This window comes from Enhydra lutris, unplaced genomic scaffold (assembly GCF_002288905.1).
Source record: "Enhydra lutris kenyoni isolate GAN:26980312 unplaced genomic scaffold, ASM228890v2 scaffoldscaffold43, whole genome shotgun sequence".
NCBI lineage: Eukaryota > Metazoa > Chordata > Mammalia > Carnivora > Mustelidae > Enhydra > Enhydra lutris.
In genome coordinates this window covers 12,813,931-12,837,580 of record NW_019154127.1, presented here as the reverse complement: position 1 = coordinate 12,837,580, position 23,650 = coordinate 12,813,931, and the positions used below count along the sequence as shown (strand labels likewise).

At 61.6% G+C, this 23,650-nt stretch overlaps 1 protein-coding gene across 1 annotated transcript in view; it reads right to left on the bottom strand.

The window, feature by feature from the left end:
* LOC111155736 (phosphodiesterase 9A) overlaps positions 1-15,674 on the bottom strand; it is an 82,059-nt gene extending 66,385 nt beyond the window's left edge. Inside the window, exon 1 of the mRNA XM_022516103.1 lies at positions 15,606-15,674. Within this exon, the coding sequence (XP_022371811.1) occupies positions 15,606-15,674 (69 nt within the window). The remainder of the gene's footprint in view (positions 1-15,605) is intronic.
* Positions 15,675-23,650: the final 7,976 nt, after the last annotated feature.

Here is a 23,650-nt window from a genome sequence, read left to right as displayed (position 1 = left end):
GACCTCCACCAGGACCTCCTCCACCACCAGCACCATCTCCGCCATCACCAGCATCGCCACACCACCACCACATCCCCCATCACCGCTGCCTAACAGGACTGAGCCTATGCTTGGGCCAGAACCTGAGCCAAATGCCCTACGAGCCCCGTGACCCTGGGTCCTCATAAGAACCTCATAAGCTTGGTGTCGCCATCAGCCCTGTCGCAGAGAGTGAAGAAGCCGGCCTGGCCGGTGTAGACCCACATGCAAACTCAGACCCCCCCCCACAACTGGCTCTAAGGCCAGAGACAGAGGCTGTGCCACCAGGAGAGCTGTAGGATGTCTGTGTGGGAGGTAGGTCCCTTGCCCATGATGACGTATGCATTCTCTGTTTGCTTTGTTTTCCGATTGCCGATATTTCTGACGGCGTACTTGGAGCGGATATTGACTTAGGCTCCTCTCCCCGAGGAAAAATAAATCAGTTCAAATTCCTTATCTTTTGTTGACCAAGCCGTGATTGTCTTCTGTAGCGTCTGTAATCTACTAAGGTCTTACCTACACTTCTATAAGCTCGTGTAAGACTTTGCCCTGGAAGCAAACTAGAGAATTTTCACTCTGGCTCCTGGATCCCACGTTCCAGCTCCAGGAGTTAGAACTCAACCTGGCCCAGAGAATAGCCAATGTAAACCCATCTGCAGATTCGCCACTTTTCTGTCTTTGGGGGAGTTAAAGGCAAATTCCCTTTGGCTTATCAGTGCCCAAGAATTACAAGTTTAATACAGAAGACAGGCTAAGCAGAGACCAAGACCAAAATCCCAACTTTAATGTTTTTAAACACTCTGGAAATAAATGCGTGACTTAACTAAGGCCAAGATCGTAGGCTGGCCTCGTCGCTCTCCTCCTATGCATGTCGGCAGTGTGTCCGCAGTTCTCCTCTAATTCTGAATTTCACAGACACGTACGCCTGAACGTATCATTCACGCTGTGCTGCTCCTGTCTAGAGCAGGTAAGGATAACCCCACAGTCAGAACGCTACAGTTAACCGCCAGGCAGGCGATCGCTCAAATAAACACTGCATTAGGCATCATTTCCCTTTCCAAGTCAGGAGGTATCTTTCTGGTCAGTGTGTTTGAAAAGAACATGAAATAATAGCAGAAGCCACCATTTCTTACTACAGGCAGACTCACTGCACACATTCTTCTAAAGAGAAGCCCCGGGGGCACCCGGCGGGCTCCACCAGTGAAGCCCCAGACTCATGATTCCGGCTCAGGTCACAATCTCAAGGTCGTGAGATCGAGCCCCGTGTCGAGCTCCGTGATGGGCATGGACGCTGTTTGAGGATTCTTTCTCTCCCTCTGCCCCTCCTCCTCGCATGCCTGCGCGCACGCTCTCTCTCTCAAATCAATAAATAAAATCTTTAAGAAGAGAAGTCCTGTTGTGCGCGGGAGACGCTCGAGTGCCCGCAGCAGCCCTGCCCCCCACCTGCCAGCCCGGCCGTCCACACCAACCTAGCCGGCGGGTCCGCACCCCGGCTTCCCTCCCTGCTGAGGCGGTCATGAGCTCAGTGGAGACAACATTCTGCGTCATCTGTGCACATCTCCGAGTGGATCCCTAACATCCCAACATCTCGTGGTTCAAGAATCACAGTGTGATTGTCGCACGGAGAGGAAGTCAACAACCATCTCCCTTACCCCTCCTCAGGTGTCCCACCTCCATCTCCACCCACATCTCTATCTCTGTATGGTACACATCTGTATCTGCGTCTCAGGGCGGTGCCTGAAGGATGAATTCTTCACCAGATCAAGGGCAGGGATGGACCAAACACGTGGACGGAAAGAGACTTATGGAGACAGTGGACAGAGGCAGCGCCCAGCCTGGCGTGGATCCTGACTTGAAAACACGTGTGCGTGCGTGTGTGCGTGTGAGAGAGAGAGAGAGAGAGAGAGAGAGTGTGGAGGCAGGGGGAGACGGTCCCCTTTCTTTTCTTTGCTATTATTGGGCATAAAACCTTCGATCCTTAAAGCCTGCCTCGGATGTGGGTGTCATTCTTCCCATTCGGTAGATACCAAGGCTCAGAGAGTTTCAGGAACGTTTCCAAAGCCACACAGCGAGTGAATGGCGGTGACGGTGACGGAGAGGAAGGGCTTGTGTGAGTGTCTGGCATCGGGGGGATAGTCGGCAAGGGAGCACAGAGGAACTGAGGGCTCGGGGTGACCAACCCGCGTGGGATGGCGGAGGCCACTGGGCGGGACGATACCCAGGACCCCGAAGGAGCATACAAAGCCTCCAGGAACTGTGGGAGACTCAGTTTGGGGCAAACACAAGGGGGGGCCCAAATATCGTTCTCTCCACCCTGGCAGAGCCCTTCCCTCCTCTGAGTGGGGGTAATGCCAGCCCCATCTGCATTGAGGCGCCGTGAGCCCCCGTGGGGCCGTCTCTGCATTGAGCCCGGGAGGCTGCAGAGACTGTCCATCACGTGGTACACCTTTCCCTGAAGTCTGCCCTGTGGGGACAGAGCCCGAAGCCAGCCTTCCTGGGTCCACCGGCAGCTCAGCCTCGCACGCACCCCGGGGCTTTGGGCAAAATCTTTACTGCACACTCTCCATGCCTGCAACATGTGGCAGGCACTGGTCGCCCCCGTAAAATCCTTAAAGCGGCATCTGGGATGTTGTGGGCACCGGCCAGAGGTCTGCTGGGCTGGCGCTAACCCCGTGTCACAGATCTAGAATCTGAGCGTCGGGTCACACGACTGGCGTGGAGCGGGGCCAGACGCGAACCCCGCTGCCCATCCCAGGCCAACGAGGTGATGGCGGGGCAGGGTGTTGGGGGGCGAGCAAGTTACGGCTTCGTCCCTCTGCTCCCGCACATGGGAGGGCCTCGGCAAACGTCTACGAGGCCAAAGCGTCTGGGAGGCATAGCCGCTCAGCACGGCGGGAGCTCACTCCATCCGGACGAACAGCGAGGTCTGGCATGGGAGTAGAGAGACAGGTGAGACCCTGCTTGTGGTGTGTGGCCGGCCAGCAGGCAGGGGACGCGGTGGCGGCAGCGTGCACACGAACGAAGGCGGAAGTGACCCGTCCTGCAGGGATGGAAGGCCGCAGAGCAAGGTGCACTGGGCTGCCGGTGAAGGGAAGCGGCCGCCCCCTCACTGTGCCTCGCCCCCACTCCAGACCCCACGATCCTGCTGGCCAGTCCGGGAGGAGGCTTGGGGACAGGACGTGCAGCACGGTCTGAGGCCAGGAGCCCGCAGGATGACACCATTCTCCGCCTTACGGGGCCACGTCTCTGCAGACATGATGAGATGAAGGATCCTGGGATGAGATGAGCCCCGGTCACAGCGGGGCGCGCCTTAATGAAGTCACAGAATCGTATGGCGGCAGAGAGAGATGTGAAGACGGTTCCGAAGGCACCTGAGCAGTGTGGCCACAAGCCAAAGTGTGCAGACGGACCCAGGAGCAGGAGAGCGAGGAATGGCTCCCCCCAGGAGCCCCCAGGGCAGCGAGGCTCTGCCAATCACTTGACTTCAGTGCAGCGGAGTGGATCCTGGACTCTGGCCTCCAGGGCTTCGAGAGCATAAGTCGGTGCCGTTTGCAGTCGTGGGGAGAGCGGAAATGTGCCGCGGCAGCCCGGGGACGGGACGCAGCCCTGGCCTCTGCGCTCAGGCTGGGCTCTTCGCAGGGACGGGAATCCTTGAACTTGCGTGAGGCACGGAGCGCATTTACGACCGGGAGCACACAACGGGAGAGGCTGGGGGATGGATCATGGACGGGAGGTCCATCCCCTTGTCCCCCCCATGAGAGCAGATGTGGCCTTGGGTTGGAGCAGGGGGCGGGGAGGCTGGGGAAGAACAGTGTGGCCTCGCAGGGGAGTTCCCGTCCCGGCTGGCCACGCTCATTAGCACGACCCGGGACACAGCTACGGAGACTGTGCAAACAGCCCTCCAGCTCAGGCCCCGGACTGCCCCGGCTCAGCGGCGTCTTGGGGCCCGTGTGCCCGCGCCTGTGTCTGCGAGGGTCCGAGGCCTCCCCCACAGGGAACCCGCTTGTCATGGCCAATCCTGTCGCTCTTCTGCATCGCTCCGTTGTTTTTCTGCTTCTGCCGTCTGAGGTCACTCTCCCTGGTTACAGAGGATGGATCGCAGGGGACTGAAAATGCAAGGAGGGGACCGCAGAAAGGGTAAGATGTGTGCAGACGTGGCACTCCCTTCCGAGGACTGCTTCCAGCGAGGACATTTCCGGAGGGGTCTCTGGTTTCGGCTCGGTCTACTTCTTGAGTTCCCGCTCAAATCGGAGGCGGCTCTCCATGTATGACCCTTGCATTTCCCCCTGCGCTGGGCCCCCATGTGGCTCTCCCCCCTAACCTGCGCCCCTCCCCCCAAGGTCTCTCCTTTATCAGGGGCTGAGTGTGGGCCAGTGAGGCCTGTCCCGGGGTCCAGGCTTCTTCATGCGCGGGGGGAGGGCGGTGGAGAGGAGGGGTGCTGGGGAGGACCGCCCACAGGAGACCCCAGTATGTAACCCTCCGCTGTGACGGGCAAGGCCAAGGGCGTGACAGCGGGTGACAAACCTGGGGGAGACCTAGCCTGGGAGGCAGGAAAACCCTCCTCAGCGGAGACCCCGAGCTCCGGCACCTTGGAAAGTGAGCACCACGGCTCCCATCCTCTTTCCTGGCAGGAAGGACACCGGGGAGTCCCAGTGTGCAGCTGAGGCAGGGCTGGGGTGGGAGTTGGTCCTTCCCGTGGGTCCTTGGGGCAGGCCAACGGGTGGCCGCAGAGGCCTTGGCTGAAGGGCAGGTGCTGGCCCTGAGGTTGGGTTAAGGGTCGGACTCTGAGGATTCCAGGCAACTGAGGCCTTGAGGTCCTTCCAGGAGAAGCCATCCAGGCTTTGGGGGGAGGCTGGAGCATCTTCCCGCTCGAGCCTCCTTTCCAGGGATTACACGGGGGACTGCGACTTCTCTCCCGAGGCAACCACGCGTCAGCACTATCCCCTCATCCGAGCATCTTCAAGTAATCTTGGAAATCGTTCACCACCCAACCATCTCGAGGCCCACGCTGGGTCTGCACGTGCACGAAACCCGGATCCACACCGTGAGCCGAGCACGCCCAGGACGAGCTGTGACGCTCCCATGTCCTTCCCCGCCTCCCCACGGCAGGCCTGGGAAGCGAACCCCACTCCCTCCTGTTACCCGCGGCCATTCACACTCCCCCCGCACTGCTCACTTTCCACGGCCACTTTGTGCCAAGTGCATGAGCAAGGCGAGCAGAGGGAGGGCCATGCTTTTATCCAAAGTTCTCTCTCATGACACATCCCAGTACAGTAACCTTAGATGCCCTTTGAAAGGACTGCGATAGCCCCAGAAGTTTTGGGGCCGGGACGGGGACACCTCATCCTGCAGCAGTCACAGGCTGGGGACAGACACGGCGGTGGCAGAGCGTGGGACAGCGTGGGCAGCGGGGCTGCGGTCCTCACAGAGCCACCTGGCGAGCCGCGGCCGAGGACACGGAAATCCGAGAGACATGGGAGAAAGTGGGCAGTTCAGGGCCGCAGGGAGCAGAGAAGTCTGTCCTTCTGCCTCCCGGGCCTCCTCTTATTCCTTTCCTTTCTACTGACCTGAAGTTTCGTTAGAAAAACAGAACAGAAGTGTCTGAGTGTGGGCGAGGGAGCCTGGAGGCCAAGTCAGCGGCTGCTGTGGCCTCCCTGTGGCCTCCCCACGCTGCACCGTGTCCCTCAGGGGCTGGCCTCCACCTGCCATGCTGAAGCCTCTCGGGCCTCCTGCGGGGCTGCCGCAGTCCCTCCAAAGGTCAGGGCTCTGCTCGAGGCCGTTGGACTTCGGCGGTGATGTGTCACTGGGATGTAACCTCAGCTTGGGGTCATGTCTCCCCAGCCACGCCGTGCCCAGACCTGCGTGCGGGCTCGCTCTTTAGTTCGATGCCTGGGGCTCACAGTGGTGGGCGGAAAGCCGCCAGGCCCTGGCTCTTTCCTCCAGAAGCCGAGCCTGGACCCCTTAGGAGGGGCAGGTGGGGGCAGGAGGCACCTTGAGGGGCCCCTCTGGGGCCCGGACCCTCCTCCGCTGTAGAGTGGCCTCTCCGGCCGCCTGCTCTGTCCCTTGGGAGGACGAGCTGAGAGCTCACTGCAGAGGCTGAGGCCGAATCAGAGACCCAGCCCCGGGCGGGTGGGAGGCAGGGGCCGGGGTGGGGGCAGGGGGAGTGGAGTGCTCTGGGAGGCCCGCGCAGCACCAGGAGACCCAGGGTCCCCCACCCCTGGAGGGACCCGTCATTCTCAGCGCCTCCTCCTGCAAGGCTGTGCACCCCGCCGACGTCCAGACGCCACCCGCCCGTTTCTACGCGGCTCCCCGAGGCTGGCACCCATTTCCTCACCTGCTCCGCCCAGCGCCACCCAGCCCGGCTTCCAGAAATACCTGTGGGGGAAATTCGCGGCTCCTCCACTTCCCCAAGCACTGCTGTGCTCTGGGATCCCCTCTGGACCCCGGCTCCTTGGGCCCCTCCAGGCCGGCTTTGCCACTGGGGCACAGATGCCGTCCCCCACCTCCGCTATCTGGGACACAGCCTTCCAAATGACACCCACAAAATGGGATCGGATACACGGCCGCGCATCTGGGCGGCCCCGAGGGAGTCTGAAGTCTTAGGGGGTCCCAACAGGCCAGGCCTCATTGGCCAGGGCTGGGGTCGCGCTTCCCAGCCCCTCTGGTGTCTGCCCTGAGCTCCAGATGCTCTGTGATTGGGCCGGCCGGAAGGGGCAGCCTTCGGAGGCCCCAGCGAGCGGTCTCAGAGGACGTGTGCCCCTTCAACCACAGCTCACGTCTCCACTTTTCCTGCATGACGTTTACAGAGCACAGCTCTGAGCGAAATCGGTCCGCGGGCTGCTCCCCACGCGCCCCGGAAACGGCTGCTCCAGCCTGGCCGGCGGCCACACCTCGCGGCGGGTCCATGGTCAGCCCTTCCCCACGCAAGCCCCGGGCTCCTGCTCTTGCAAATGCAAATCCAACATCATTGAAGTTCTCTAGATGATAATGTCAGCTGTGGGGCCTCTTTCTCTGTTATTTGCAAAGCTATACAAGTTTTTTAAAAGCATTCCCTAAGGCAGAAGCTATAAGGATAAAGAGGCTGGATCACCGGGCTCCAGGAACCGCTTGCAAAACATATCAGCCCGTGTGCAACCAGCCCTCACGACGCAGCCCGGCCCCTCCCTTTGCTGGTGCAGGGCGGCCTCCATGGGGCTCAACGGAGAGAGTCTGTGCCAACTCCTGCCATTCCACGGGAGGCCTCTGACTTTGTTTCCCCAAAGCACTCAGCCCTCCGTCTCCCCCAGGGCTGAGCAGCTCCCCCAGGCTGCACCCCGGGGGCCAAGGGCCTTTGCGGGGGGTGCGGTCAGAATTCCAGTGGCAAGTGTGGCAACGAGCCCCCCAGAGCCGCCACGGACAGCGGCTCGCCACACACTCCACTGTACATCTCCCTCCAACAGCAAAATCACCGCTAGGAGCTATGGGCATCACAACCACCCTCTCTAGCAAAACAAATGAGTCTGCAGCCGGGCCCTCGTGCACCGAGTGCGGGTGCACAGGAGGGGCTGGTGGTCCCGGTTCGCCCACGCCCCACCGCCGGCCCTCCTCCCTGCGGTCCCCAGGGCTCCAGCTCTGGAACGGAGGAGAAACGAATGGCATCCGTGGGAAGGAGGGAGGACCCGGGGCTACCCCGGGGGGAGTGTGGTATCACAGAGCGGGGAGCACCGGGGGCTGGGCTGGCCCTGCGTGTCCCAGAGAGTGCCTCGACACGGGGCCGGTGCCGGACCGACGGCTGGCCGCCCCGGGGCCACTTGCCCACCCGGAGCGCCAAGCTGGGGGTCTCCGTCAGGCTCTCCCAACAAGACACAGAGCTCTGACTGCCTTGTAGCCACGACGCAAATAAATAATTATGAACAAAAAGATAAAGATACCAAGGACTTTATGCAGCTCTCACCACGTACCGGCCCTGTTTCCACATTGGCACATTTACGCATGTCGCGAGATGACCGCATTGGGGAGGCGCTCCCATCACCCCACGTCACAGGCAGTCACTGAGGTGCGTAAGGAACTTGCCTGCACGAGACCAGCTTCAAAAGCAGACGCGCTTGCCCCAGAATCCGCGCTCTTGACCGTGATGTCCCGCTGCGGCTTCGCGCCCGCGAGGTCCCTGCAGCTGTGGGCAGCCGCCTTCCCTGAGCAGTTCGCTGTCCCGCCCGGACGTGTCCCACTTCCCAGACCACACCACACCCGAGTCCTCGGATTCACGCAGCCGCGACCAGGAAACCGCGGAGGGCTTGAGGGAGAGGAGGGCTGTTCAGAAAACACAGGAATGTACCCGATGCCTAGACCCAGGCTTTGCCAGCCGAGGAAACACGATGGGGAACGACTGAGATTTCCGGACGATGAGGGGGTTCGTGGAGGGTGGACGGATAAACAGACCGTGGAGAAGACACATGACGGAGCAGGATTCAGGCTCAAAAAGGAGGCCACCCATGCCACGACGTGGACGAAGCTTGAGGACACCCCGCCCAGTGAAATAAGCCAGCCGCAGGACAAACGCCGTGGGACCCACTCACGGGAGGGACCCACAGGGACAGAGAGGAGCTGGTGGGCACCCGCCGCTGGGGAGGGGCCAGGGGAGCTCGCGGTGACTGGGGACAGAGTTTCACTCCGAGAAGACGGACTCAGGACGCACGGTGGGTGGCTGCACGAGGAGGTCGCTCAGCGCCACGGAACCCGGAAACGGTTAAGGCGACAACGTTTACGTGTATTTTGTTATGATTAAAAAAAACAGTCACACGGGCATCGTCTAAATCCAACGGGCACAGACGTTCGGGCTCTATAGTAATCTCCGGCCGCTCTTCAGTGGGGCTGTGAGTGCCTGTTGGGCCGGGGCTCCCAGCGCGGTTCGGCTCAGGGATCCGGGGAGCAGACGTGAGCCGTGGTGGAGGTGGGGGACGCGTGGACTGGGCTGGAGGCGGTCGAGGCGACGGGGGAGACTGTTGTAGTGAACGAGCCGAGAGCTGAGTGCCGCTCATACCGGACCCACGGCCGGCCCGTGCACCACACACGCCAGGGAGACATGCATGTGCTTTGCACGCTCCTGCGGCTGGGTCTTCGTGCACCAAAGGGGATGTTTTCCTGAGTCAGAACCTGGAAATGCAGACACTCAGCATCCAAACGGGGAGGAGACAGCCCCGCGAGCTGAGCGAGGGCCGGTGGATCCATCTCACCCGTCCGAAGCCGGGCGGCGCGCGTCAGGCCGTCTCCCCAGGCTGGGGCACGTGCTTCCAGGGACAGGGGCAATGCCGGGCCAGGTCGTGACAGCTCAGTGGCCAGCTCCCATCTCATCGCCCGTGCGGCTGAGCAGGAAGCCAAGATGCAGGGGGGCGTCCCTCCCTGGGGCTGGACCTGCTGGTGAGCTGCTGGTGTCCTGCTGGTGTCTTGCCCAGGTGCCTGCCTGGGGGTCCCTTTGTGTCCTCCGGGTGCCCTCTTATCCCTTCGAGGGCAAGACCCCCTCCAGTTCCCAGGGGCACCCCCACTGGGCCATCCGTGACCTGGAAGCAGGGGACTGGGTGTGGATGGCTCAGCCTTGTGGCTTCTGCTGTGGGAGGGGCCTCGGGGGCAGCAGAGCTGGGACAGGGATACGGGGCCAGCCTCCGGGGCCAAGGCACCCTGTGCGCCCAGTCCCGCTGTCTGACCGCGGGGTCGTGTCCTGGGCTCCCGGGAGGTGGCTGGCTCTGCCGTCACGCTCTGCCGAGGGCGTTTCCTCTTTCATCCGCTGTCGGCTCCCATCAGCGGTGTGACGGGGACACTACGCCCTTCGCCTTCTCTTGCTTCTCTTCCCTGACGACCACAGCTGCACTCTGCCCGTGTCTGAGGCCAGGCAGCCCGTACCCCCAGCAGCCCTGGGGGACAGCTGGTCCTCCCAGTTCAGGACTCCCGGGGTTCTGTTTCCAGCAGCCTCTGCCAAGTTGGAGACGAAGGGTCCCGGACAGTGGGACCTGGGGGCCTGGGGCCTTAGTTCCGGCTGGCAGTGGGCTTGCAGGTTGGGAACCAGGGACAGGACGGGCTGCCTCAGCTCCCACCACAGGGTCCCAGGGGAGGCAGGGAGCAAGGCCTACATGCAAAACGTGCTGACCCAGCCCCCCACGTCGCCCGCTCACCCTGGGCACTTTACACATTACTCAGCGCCGTCTGTGGTCACCCGATGGGGGCGTCACTGCCATCCCCACTTTACCGAGGACAAAATGACTTCCCTTGGGCCTCCAAGCTGTCAAGGGACAGAGCTGGACCTGCGGGGCTGTCTGTCCCTCCCCACCCCGGTGGCCACCCCTCCAAGACAGAGGAGCTACATGCAGTCTGCGAGACCTCCGCGTCATCATCTGTCAATCCTGATGACATCAGTGGGGTTCAGCCACGCCCCTGCTGGGGCCTCCAAATGTTGGGAACGAGCTTCCAGGCCACGGCACATGGGAAGGAGGGAGGCCAGCACCCCCTGACTTCTCAGCGCCCGGGGCTGGGTAGAGTTCGGAGAGGCTGCGTTTCCAAGGGTTTCTGTTTGTACAACACCTGTGGGCACCGCAGGCCGTGGGGCTGACCTGCTTGTTGAGTAAGAGGCTGAACACGTGGAGTTCCTATTGAGCCTCGCCTCCCAGCTCTGACCCAGCAGGAGACAGACGGATGGGTCGTCATGAGCCATCGTGAGCCATTGTGAGCCATCGTGAGCTCAGGGGCAGGGGAGCAGGCCTGGAGGCAGAATGCCTTCTGGGTCTCCCGACAGACCACCTCTGGTTTTACGCTGGAAACCAAGACGGTGTCGGATGACCCCCCTCTCCAAACTTCCCTGCCTTGCCATTAGCCTCTGTCACCATTTTAGTCCCCACGTGAATATCTCAGGCTATCAACATTTAAAGGAAGATACACAGAAGGTGCTGGAACAGCTGGGGATGGCCGAGGGGAGTCCCCGTTACCCGGCAGGGACTCGGGGTTAACAGAAGCACCTGAGCCCAGAGCACTCACCATGAGTCTGCCTGGTCAGCAGATCAGCCCTGTGCAAGCCCAGGGAAACCACCCCCCCACCCTGGCTGGAGAGCTCTGCTGGCTCGGAGCGTGGACGGAGCAGGTGCACACATCTTAAAGTGAAAGGAAATTGTCACTGGGCTTTGCCAGGTGGCAGGACAGACATATTTTCCAGGAAGGGGAAAGGTGCCCATGATTCGGGGGGGACTCAAGGTCCTGCCGTGCCGACCACCAAGGAACAAGACAGGGGCAGCTGTACCCCTTCTTTCAAAAACAGAAAACAGGACTGACCCGAAGAAGAGTGGGCAGCTCATGTCTGCGCCAAGGCAAGCAATTAAGGCAGAGGAGCCTGAAGTCCCTGGGAGGGCTCAGGGCTGGAGCCAGAGGGGACAGAGGGAGGCAGGTGGGAGGGAGGGAGGCGGCTGGCTGGGCTGCAGAGGCCTGAGCTCCAAGGGTGGGGGCAGGGGAGGGCCCGGCCACAGAGGAAAACCGTGGTCTGAGCCCTGTAGGAGCCTGGGGAGGAACCGGGGCCTACCACCTGGAATCCCGGCCCAGCGGGCCCAGGCGGCGTGGACACCGGCTCCCTGGGAGACTGTCCTCACCCAGATGCGGCTTCTCCACGGCCCCAGCCCAAAGCCAGGCCCAAGGTCACATGAAACCCCTCCCTCTTCTTCACTGGTAAGGCTTCAAACTCACACCTGGACGTGCTAGCAGGCAGGGCCCCTCCACCTCTCCAAGGCCAAGGGCATGGCCCTGGCCTCCCCAGGACATCCCAGCTGAGTGCATCCTCTTTCTGGAGGTACCGTGGGTGAGCAGGAGAAAGGACAGGTACTGAGGCCAGGGCCATCGGAGGACAGAAAAAAGCAAACCTTCTGGGCAAAGAGGAGAAGCAGCAGCTTCTAGAGAAGAGCCTTCTGGAGCGGGGGTCCCCGGCTATCCAGCTTTGGGGCCCCTGGCTCCCATTCCCTCCTCCAACAGGAGCGGGGGAGGAAGCATGAAGGGGACAGGTGTATGGGGGTGAGTGAGGCTGTCCCCTTGGCCACGTAGCAGTTCCCAACCTGGGTCACCCCGAGGCTGCCCTCCCCCCACCCCGGCCCCCCCCCAAGTCAGTCTTCACCAAGGAAGGGAGCCTATTCCTCAAGCCCCCCACTTCTGGCATCACGGCCCTGCCCCACCAGCGGGGCCTGCCGTGTCCTTCTGTCCGTCACCGGACGCCCTGCCACGGCTGTGGTTTACTATCTGTGAGCCTGTCGCTCTGTGGAACAGAGTCGTGGGTGTCGCATTCACACGGGACCCAGCCCCCCGCACATGGTGGCTGTTCGACAGCTCGTCTGGAGAGCGGGCTCAGTGACGGTCTTGTCCAGCCGATTCTATGACAGGAAGCACTGAGGGCATCCCCACCTTACACAGAGACTGGGGACCTCGCCCAGGCCACGGGGGCAGCCGCACAGCTCTCTGCTGCTTTGTGGGGACCCGGGGGCGCAGACTTGGACGGTAAGCCTCCTCTGCCCTCCGGCCCCCTCTGTAAGCCGCTGAAGGGAAGCCCGCAGGCGGGAGATCGATCCCCCAAACCCCACTGCCCGTCCCGCACTGCGTCAGCCTGGGCTGGCTGGCGAGTTGTCTCGAGTCTTCTTCACGTCTGAAAGCACCGAACTCACTATCCGGCGGCTGCAGTGGCTTCTCCAAGGCCCCGGACGCCTCCCATGTCATCACCCCAAGCACGTCCTCAGACCGGGCTGGCGGCCTCCCTTTGGATGACGCGGGACTGTTCCCCCAAGCTTGGCTAGAGCGCATGACACCCGCAGCAGTCACTGTCCCCCACACCTGTGCCCTCACGGGGGGAGCGTGGGGTACCCAAGAGCAGGGTCACTGGAGGGGCAGAGCGCAGGGGAGACAAAGCAGGGGCTCAGCCCCTCCCCCGCCCCAGGGCGCCTGCCCGCCCCTCGGAAGCCACAGGGGTCTGTGTCTATGACCTTCCTGGGAGAAGCACTCGGAAGGATAAAAGGGAGACAGAGCAGGACCAAATCCAGTGCCCAGGACCTTAAGGAAAGAAAGCGTGGCGACAGGCGACAGAAAACGATGCTGCGAATGTTCTCAGTGGAGACATCTGTGGTCCCCACCATGTACCGTTGTCCTTTCCCAGCTCGTGCCTGGAAACCCCAGATGCCTTGGCTCCCAGTCAGGGCGAAAAATCCAGCTCTGAGGCTCCACCAGTGTCAACAGCAAAGAAGGAGGGCACAGAGCAAGGTCAAGAGCCACTAACAGGTGTTGTGGCCGTGGGCGAGGCTTCAAGACCACAGCCTACCTGCACCCCCCACCCTGCCGTCTCTATCAGCAAAGGCCACTCTCAGACAGAGAGAGGGACTTGTGCATGATGCCCACCCCGTCCCCACAGTGCCCCACACACTCTGGTCATACGGTCTCGTGTCCTTCTCAGAACAGTCTATAAAGCAGCGACCGCCGTCCCCCTTTACAGATGACGGGGCCAGCCCAGAGCTGCCCGGGGACTTGCTCGAGAGCACAGAGAGTGGGGACGCCAGCACTGGGCGGCAGATGCGGCCCCTCCCGAGGCCACGGCCTCCCCCCTGAATGCAGGTGTGCATCCGGGGCTGTTCTTCTGGAGGTCACACCAACCTCGGGGTGTCGCCTTCTACAACCCAGCCTGCCTGTCAGGGCAGAGCTCGCCAGACTCGGCGCTCTCCTCCTGTACCAGCGGTGCCTCTCTTCCGCTCCTTACCCACTTCCAATCCAGCTTCTGGGGGGCGGGGGGAGGACCTTGGGGAAGTTCTCAGGAAGCAGCTGTCACTTCTGACCCAGTGGCGGCATCTCATCTCACCTCTTTCAAAAGGTGGACAAAGGCCAATCTTGGAGATTCTCTTCTGGTGTGGTAGGAGGGTGTGTGCACCTTTGCACACGTGTGTGTGCTGGCATGGGGCGGGTCTGTGCCTGTGTGTGGGTGGCTCGTGCACGTGTGTGTATCTGTGCGTGTACGTGTGCACACACGATTTCAGGCACGCGTTGTGTGTGAACACGCATGTGCACACATGTGGGCACATTTGTACACGCGTGTGTACACTGCGCGGGACGGATGGCACCGAGGGTCATTCCTGCCTTTGAGGGGATGTTGAATTCTGGTTCGGTCACAGGTGCCGAGTCCTGGAAGTCCGGGGACTGGGGTCCGGTCCTCCATCTGCCACTGACCAACTACCCAGCCCTGATGAAGGGAGAGGCTTGACAGCCTGGCCTCTCAGAGGTTTCCAGCTCCCCGCTCTCTGATTCTATTAACCCGGGTGATGGTGGGGGAAGGGGATTCTCACTTCCTGGGATGCAGCTGGGGATGGGGAGAGTGAGGGTGGCTTCTGGCAAGGCTATCAGCCGGCAGAGGCACCCCAGAGATCTCTGGAGCCTCCCCCCCCCCAAGCCTCCTCCGTGACTGGCTGGGGGATCCCTCCCTGGCTTCCGGGCAAGGGGTGGGGGGTCCTTGAGAAGAGCAAGGGGAGAGGTGGGAGCTTCCCTGAAATGTCCAGCTGAAGTTTGGGAGCGGGGAGAGATGCCGCACCATGGCTTTTCTCCTGGGAGGGGTACAGGAGGCGCGAAATGCCCCCCTCCAAGCCGCTCTCTTATTGTTCCTCTCTGCCAATCAGAAGCCTGGGTCCAGGACGCTCTGGACTCAGGCCAGGGGCTCAGAAAGGGAGGGGCCGGGAACAAAGGGGGTCTGCGCGGGAGGCCCCCGCTATGAGAGTCAAGTTGGTTAGGGACAGTGGACATCTGGAGGGCTTCATGCCTCCAGAGAGGGGCAGAGGGGCCCAGGGCTGGGCCAGCCTGTCCCTCAGTCTGTCTGTGACAGGACCCAGGAGGCAGAGCAGCCTTGAGGGCCCCCCTCCGCCGTCAGAGCTGACCATCTGCCCAGGGGGGTACACGGGCGGTGGAGGTAGGGGTGCTGCGGGGCACAGCCCCTGCTCCCCAAGCCCCGCCCCCCCCCCCCCCGCACCTGCTCCCCGCTGGCCAGGAAGTACTGCCACTGCCTAGGGGTGGGGGCGGCACGGCGGACTCGGGCCCCCTCCGTGCCTCGGTCACCGTGTCCGCGGGGGGGACCCCGACCCGCAGGGCAGCCCGGGGCCCCGCTGTGGGGTCGGTCAGAAGGAAATGAAAGGCTTCATGCACCAGCCTCTGGACACACAAACTCGGCCTGATGAGATTTGTTACAGAGAGAGCTCTGCCCATGAAGTGGAAAAAATACCCCCTTGTGGGTCGCCCCTTTCCACGAGGGGGAGGGGCACGTGGGGACAGCAGCTCCGCAGAGCCCCCCGCCCCCAGCCGAAGTTGTCAGAGGCTGCAGCCCCGACCCAGGACGCGCGGACGCGGAGACGACGGCCCCCACCCCGGCCGCCCGCCGCCGCCAGGTCCCCCCGCCCTGCCCCGGCGACCACCTCCTCACCGCCGTCACCGGGAGGGGCCGCCCAGCGGGATCGCACGGCGGGGGTCCAGCGCGGCGCGGCTGGGGGCTCGGGGGGAGGGCGTGGGCGCCAGGCTGGGGGGACGCGGGGTGCCCGGCGGCCGCGGTGCGGAGGCTGGGGAGGAGCTACCTTCTGGATGCGCCCATCGATGTCCAAGTAGATGGCCTTGGGCCGGTAGCTGGAGGAGCCGGACCCCATCTCCCGGCGGCTGCGCTCGGACTTTCACTGTACTTTCCCGACGCCAGCCGCCGCGGGGAGGGCGGGCCGTGGGAGGCGGGAGGGGGCGGCGGCGCGGGGACGGCGGAGACCAGCCAACCAGCGCCCCGAAGCCGCTCCGGTGCGCCCCGCCGCCGCCTCTGGCGCGCGCGGCCGCCGGCTCCGCCCCCGGCGCGGCCCCCGCCCGCCTCCCTCCGCCTCCGCCTCCTCCCCGGTTTCCCTCCCGCCCCCTCCCTCCCTCCCCCGCCTCCCTCTTCCTCCCTGTCCCTCCTCTTCCCTCCCTTCTCCTTTCCTTCCCTCTTCCCCCTTCCTCCCTTCCCACACTAGGGCACACCCCCTCTTCTTCCGTTTGGCTCCGGCGCTGGGGGACGGGGCCAAGCGTCAAGCCTATCCGCAAGTGACCTCTGGGCAGGTGCCCGCAGCGACGGACCCCTCCGGCTACAGAGTTGGTCAGCGCCCCTCCCCACCAACCGCCCAGAAATCCCCAGAGCGACCCCGTCTGGCTGCAGGGCTGGTCACCTTCCCACAAGGACAGTTGCTCAGCGTGACTCCTTTGCCCCAGGGGGCTAATCAAGCAGGGGGGGGTGGCGTTTGGGGCGCCTGAGCTAAGGCGGGTCATTAACCAAATCCAGGACCGCTGGGCATTAGGCAACTCCCCGAGGCTCAGCCTCTCCCTGCCGTGATTGCCATCCTCCTTTAATCTGACTAGGAAATGGGAAAAGTTGCTTCTCATTCCTGTGCATCCTTCCCTTAAGTTTTCTGTACATTCTGGGAATGACAACCTCTTTCCAGCTGCACCCAGAGCTGAAATGGCAATTTTATTTCTGTCCTTAATGGAGCAGGAGAGAGGATTACCCAGCCATCAGCTCTCGCTGGGTTCAGCGCTGCTCTGCCCACCCTCCCCCAACCTCCTTAATTGCTGCAGGGAGTATGGGAAAAGCAGGAGGGAAAAGAAGGGATTTCAGGCCGTCGGTGACCTGTAGATCACTGTGCAGGCTGCTCCCGATTCTGGGATCTCCCAGTGGGAACCAGATGGGGGGAGGGCTGGTAAGTGCTGAGTGGCTCCAAGTGCCTGTTGCTTTTGGAAGCGAGCGTCCATGCAGCCAGAGAATGCGCTGATTGTTCCATTCTCTGTGAATTCCAAGCCACTGCCTGCCATCTGTTGAATGTCTGGGTTTTGCGTATTGAGAGAGTGCCTGGTGCGCACAGGCTCCTCCCTTCCTCCAGGCTCTCCCGAGCCAGGCTGACCACCGCCAGGCTGACCACCGCCAACCGTCGTCATTCCCGTTCCCTTCCCTGGCTGTCCGGCCTTCCCCGGTGCCCAGGCTCTCCAGAGTCCTCCAGGCCACCCGGAGCACTGGCCAGCCTGGAGCCCTGGGGAAGACGGGCCTCCTCATCTTTACGGGGCGAGTTCTTCCTCGGCCTTTGGACAGTCCAGTGCGTGTCATCTCATGTCTACGGCCTGCTCTGGGAGCGGGAGTCAGCTCTCAAAGAACGACGATGGCTTTGCCCTCCCCTCCAGCCCAGGGAAGGGACCATGTCAGAGCCTGGGCACCAAGAGACTTGCTTTAGAAGTGACATGGGGACCTTCGAGGTGGGGGTAGCCTCCGTTGGGGTGGTTATAGCCGGCCACTTGACTCACAGCTGTGATAACGTGTCACCAGAAAATTGGAGCAAGCGCAGTGATTAGGGTTTAATGTTGTCGAATGTTCTGATGTTTGGGCCTAAGCCAGTGACGGATGGGTAGGGCTGCTGTGGAAGTCTCACCACCCAGCAGATGGCTCGTTAGCCCAGGACTTACCTATTCCCCGTGTCTCATCGGCATCTGATCAGGCCCGCTCCAGTCGTCTCCTTCTGGCGCCCTGGCAGGACTGGCGTCCTCATGCTGCTCTGTAGAGCTGCACACCCCAGTGGGGAGCGCATGGGGCTGGGATCACCGGGGACCGGCCTCCTTACTTGGAAGAGTCATCACTCCCATGAGTGCGTGATGGACGGGGGGCGGCTGCAGATCCCGTTGGTGAGACTTCGGCGGCCGCCCCAGAGCGGGGCACCTGCCTTTGCCTCATTCCCGCGCGGGCCGGGGGTTCTGGCCCTTGGCCGCACGGTCCTTACTGTGTGTCCGGGCCTCAGGAGAGAACACACCCAAGTCTGGGGCTGGGGAGCTGGCGTTTCAGGGGGAGACAGACAAGATGGGACACGTGAATGTAGCGTTTAGGGTGTCGGCTCATAACGGGTGCCAAGGAGAAAAGTCACCAGGGAAGGAGATCCCAAATGTGGCGTGCGGGGAGCTGACGTATGAAAGAGCCCACCAGGCAGTGCACACAGGAGCCCAGAAGGAAAGAACCTTCTAGCAAATGGTGAAGAACCTGCAGGCCAAGGCCCCTCACACAGGGGGCTGGTGTAGCTGGAGGGAGGAGGGGGAGGGGAGGGAGGGGGCCTGCCGTGGGAGTGAGGTGGGGGGGTAGGCCCCTGCGTGGACCATGCGAGTGACCCAGTGTCACTGTCCTGGATGCTAGCCCCCCGGCAGCAGAGCGGAGGAGGGACGTGGCCTCCTCCCGTGCTGGTGTTTTGACAGCATCATCCCGCGGTTGGGTGGCAGGGCTGTAGGAGGGAGAGCCACGAGGACACTGCTGCAGTAGCGTTTGCCAAGAGAGCCGGGGGCTGGACCACAGCAGCGTGAAGGGGCTAGATTCTGCGCTCTGCGTGGCCGATTCTCAGATTTTTCCTCTGCCCGTGGCTCAGGTTCACGTTATTTCCGCCGTTCGCTCTTCTTCCCCCCAGGTCATGTGGTCCTGTCTGAACTCGGGCTCCTTCATCCTGGACAGCCCCTGGGTACCATCTGAGGAGCTGGCTCTCCCCCTCCCTGCACCACATCAGCCCAGGCGCTCCGTGGTGTCCTTGACCTGTACTCCTGACGCCGGCGTGGCCGCCGGGAATGCGGCCCACAAAAGTTCCCAGAATCAGGACGAAAATGAAAGACACGCCTGCCTCTGCCTCTGGGCTGGGGGCTGGGGGCAGGATGAGGAGCCTGGGCAGAGCAGGAGGCCCCAGAGGGTTGTGGGAATTCAGAGCTCACGCAGTCCCCAGGAGGTCACGGGGAGCCTGGGGCCTCCGCGCGTGAGATCCTGCCTGAACCTCACAGGGAAGGGGGAAGAGGGGAAGGAGCTCCTGGAGGGGCAAAGCCACTGGAGGAGGAGGACAGGGCCCTCGTGGGCTCTGCAGGGTGGGTGGCCTCCAGCCAGAGGCGGGGCTTTGGAAGGAAGATCAGGGCACTGCGGAGAAGCCCAGGACGTACCCAGCGGCAGAAGCAGACGCGTGTCCGGAGTGGCTGGGCCGGGCACTCGGTGTGGGCTCCCTGCACCTGCCGCTGACCCGTCCTGTCCCCAGAGCATCCTTCCGCCTGCTCGCTCTTCCGTCTACCCGGTGCTCTCAGTGACAGCTCTGAGAAAGACCCAGTTGCTCCCTATGACAATTGTTCTTCCCAACCAGGGGTGGGGCGGAGGGCACAACATGAACGTGTGCAACAAGTACAGGGTGTTAGAGCCAACTGTATACATGGTCCCGAGGGGGTCTTATAAAGGGAGGTTGGAGCCCCAGGGGTGGGGGTAAAATCAGTGCTGCAGGCAGGACGCCCCACACTCTGCCGGCTCTGCGGCTGCCTCTCAGGGATCAGCCCGTTTCATACCCGAATAATGAAGGGACACCCCACAAGGTGCTCTGACCCCCTGGGGAAGCTGTTTGCCACAGGCACCAAGAGTTCGAGGAAAGGTCTGCCCCCAGCTGTGGCACGGAGGGAGAAGAGCCGTGCGCGGCCAGAGCCATCGCGATCTGCTTTACACCCACGCGGACTTGCTTCTTTTTACGGCTTTGGTAACTACAAAATTAAGACCAGTTGTAAATATTTCCAACGCTGCGGTGGGAAAGGCAGAGTCCCACCCAGATCGGAACACGGCGATGCACCCCGTTCTGAATCCTCGCCCTGTGGTCCCCCGTGCGCCCACGGTCTTCCCTGTTACCGGCTCCCTGCACGGGGTGGGGGGCGCGTCGCGGTCTCCCAGCATCGTGCGGTTGTGAGCAGTGTGCCGGCTGTCCTCGTGGGTACTCGTGCTGTTATTCTGTAGCCCTGGTTCTCGGAAGTAAGATTTCTAGGCGGAAGTGCACGCACACTCACGTTTCTTAGTTTGCCGAGCTGCCCTCTGGATGGTTAGACCAAGGTTTGTCCCCCACCGTCAGCGAGCAAACAAAACAAGATGGCCCTAATTCTGTTTATATTTTCCAATCGAAAAAGAGAAGCAACATCTTGTGTGTGTGTTTTTAAAGGTTATTTATTTATTTGAGAGAGAGAGAAAGAAAGAGAGAGGGAAGGCACAAGCGGGAAGGGCCGAGGGAGGAGAGAGGGTGTCTCTAGCCCACGACCCACTGAGGGGGGAGCCCAGCGCGGGGCTCGATCCCAACTTGTCCTGAAGGCGGACGCTTCACTGACCGAGCCACCCAGGCGTCCCCAAATGTTTTTTATTGCTGATGTTTTCCAGCTCCTTCTGTGCAAAGGAGGAGGGCAGCTCACGGCCCCCTATGTACCTTACAAGCATTTGCGCCAGGTCAGTGGTTCATCTTTCAACTTCACTCGCAGCGTATTTATAACGTTGCTTCCGTTGACGCAGTCAGGCCTCTCCCAGTCTTCCCGTAGGCACGCGGGGTCTCCTCTCAGCTTAGAGAAGAAGTATCGTTTATAATAAAGCAATTTTTTTTAAATAAAGAAAGAAATGACCTACATTTGCAAGGATCTGTGCCAGCTAATTAATGTGGCGCCTTCGTGGTGGGGAAATTCCGACGCGGCAATGATGATCACGACGGAGTACATAGGCACGTTCACACGCGGAGCGCTCGTTCCTGCCCGTGGCCCCTCTGTGTGGCCGGAGCTGGATGCCAGCGTGGTCGGAACCAGCCTCTCCTGCTCAGAGCTGGCCCACCAGGCTTGCGCTGTGAAAACCGCACAGGGCTGCGCCGGTTTGGAGAGGGGATACAAAACAGGGGTGGGGGGAGAATTCTAGGCATTTTCTTGCTCAGAACAGTATTTTTTTTTTTTTAGATTTTTAAAAAAATTTATTTGTCATAGAGAAGCGAGAGCGAGCACAGGCAGACAGAGAGGCAGGCAGAGGCAGAGGGAGAAGCAGGCTCCCTGCCGAGCAAGGAGCCTGATGTGGGACTCGATCCCAGGACGCTGGGATCATGACCTGAGCCGAAGGCAGCCGCTTAACCAACTGAGCCACCCAGGCGTCCTGAACAGTATTTTTTTTTTTTTTTTTGATTCTACACTATTACTTTTGCCGTGAGACTGGGGAAAGGAGAAGCAAGCATTCAGGTGACGCACGGTGAGTGCCGGCAATCAGTGTTCTCCTGCTTTCTCAGAAGGGGTTGTAGGAGAGGTTGTGTCTGGTTTACAAACACGGTGCTGGGAGCCGTGGTTATACGGTGTGGAGTGGAGTTGTGCTGCTTCCCCAGGCCCTCAGCGGGCCTCCCTCTTCCCTGCCTCCTGGACTGCGACGGCCTCCAAGGGAAGCTGGCTGGAGCCTGGCCCTCGGGCTTCCTCTCTCGTGGCCCATGTAGCAGCCTCGTACCAGGGGTCCTGGCCCCTCTCATCTTTCCCCTGCTCATGGCCCCTGCAGCTTCCCTGCGGGCCACTCCGCTGCTGTCACTTCCCCTGATGGCCTCTGTGGGGACCTTTCCTGTCCTCCCAGATGCCACACCTGGCATCTTCCATCTGCCCTGCCCCTCCCCATCCACAACCCCAAGGAGACACCAGATCTCGCTGTCACGCCCATGAGTTTACACTTCCTTTCATTGAGAAGGGTGTCCCTTCCTCTCTCCTCCCTGGATCACCTCTTTTTTAAGATCCATTAAGATCACCTACACAGGGCCGGCTTCCCTGAACCCCCTGACCTCTGGAACAGGGTGGGGAGCACCTCCCTGGGGGCCCTGGGTCCCAGCACACGTCTGGGATCCCCTGTGGGGCCCTGAACAATTGTGTGCTGCCCTGAGCCTCCGCGTCCTCCCTGACCGAATGGGGGCAACAATACTGACTCAGCGCGTCCTGGAGATTCCCTGGGAGCACAGGCTAAGCTGAGAGAATCCGTTTGCCCGGGGCCTGGCGCGCAGTAGGGGCGCGGCTCATCTGTTGGCCCGGGGCCTGGTACGCAGTAGGGGCGTGGGCCACACTGCTGTCCTGTTAGGGAGACCAGTGTTGCTGCTGCTCATATTGTGCCTGGAGCTACCACTGTCTTCTCCACTGATTCATGACCCTGGGAAGGAAAGACTGAGTCTCGGGGGTCTTTCCGACAGGGGCCAGCCCTCCACCTGGAGCCAGGGGGACTGTCAAACAAGGTTCCATGAAGGAAAGCCTCCGGACATAGCAGCCAACCTTCCTGCTGCGTGTGGCCTGTGCTGAGTTTTGAACATGCCTTAACTGGCATTAAAACAGTAGTGAGAGCCAGCCATGCCCTCCTCGCCCCCTTGGGCGACAGTGGCATTTCTTGGGAGCAAAGGGCTGCCTCGTGCTGACCCCGGAAGGCCTTTCACTTCCAGTCGCGGGGTGAACTTGGTTCCCACCCGTCCAGCCGGGCCAGAGCCCCAGATACACCACGGTCAAGCGGTGCACAGCTCAGCGGCATGGGGGCCAGCTCAGCTGGAGGGCGAACATAGGGGCTCTCCAGGGTGCCCTCACCTGTCCCCGTGCAGGGTTGCTGGGCAGACTTTCCAGCTGTCTGTGGAGGCTTGATGTGTCCCTTTGCCTTCCCGGTCTGCCGCATGGGCCAGTGCTGACCGTGGCCGCTCTCCACCCTTCGAACCCCTGTTGGCCTTCACCTGGTAATGCTTTTGAGTGATCTCGGCCGGTCCCTCGGGCGGGTCCACCACAAGGGGCTCCGAGCTCCGATATGAGTGTGACTGCCCTGCGACCATGGTTGGGGCCTCCAGGCCCATTAGGAGGGGAATGACCCCGACACTCTCAGGACTGTGTTTCCACGATCGGGTCTCGGGCGGAGTGGTGAGCTCATTCCGGTGTACAGAGTGACGTTAACTGCGTGAGAACGGCAGAGACCAGCATCGTCAAAAAAGTCGAGAACAGGAGGAGGTTCTCGATGGGTGGACGTGGGGTGAGTGAGGGCTCGGTGTTTGGGGCCCAGTCCCTGCTGGAGGTCTCCGCTGAGCAGCCAGCCCTCCTTTCCGTCATCATCTCATTCCCCCATCCCCTGAGATCCTTGGGCAGGGAGGGAAGGTGGCCGCCCTCGGATGCCAACCCAGCAGGTGGGCCTCTTTGTGTCTGGGCCCCGGACGGGTTCTGGGAGAGTGTGGTGGGCATCTGAGTCTGTCCTCAGCGGCCCCGGCCTCCAGCAGCTCCCACGGGGACCGAGTGGGGCGGCTGCGGGACTTGAAGTCAGGGTCCAGGCTGGCTCAGTATTGAGTGTGTCGTGGTAAGTGGAGCCCGCGGTGGACTGATGATGTCATTTCGAGAAACAGGGCATGAAGGCCTCATTGTGATGCAAACCTGTCCTTGCTTGTTCCCCGCTGGCCTAGATCTGCGGATCCTGGCAGTCCCGCGGAACAGCACTCCTCCTAATGGTTCTTAGGCAGGATAGTCGTGTCCTCTTCATTTTGGGTGGCTTCCATGACACCTTGGAATATGTCAAAAATACACTCAGTGCTAACAGTTTGAAGGGTCGGGGCTGGTACATACTTTGGTGGAAGAAAGCCTTCCGTGAACTCCGAGTTCGACCGTGACCGTGCCTCTTGTACATCTGGAATTAGTCTCCTAAGTGCCCGCTGGCTCCGAGCGGGAGGTTCCCCTGAGAGCCGCCCTCTCCCTCCCATGTGGCCCAAATCAGGGGTTTACAAGGCTTAAAGGGAGGGGCCTCTGGACCCTCCAGCAGGGAGAGGACATGGTTCCTTCCAGCCCAGTTCTG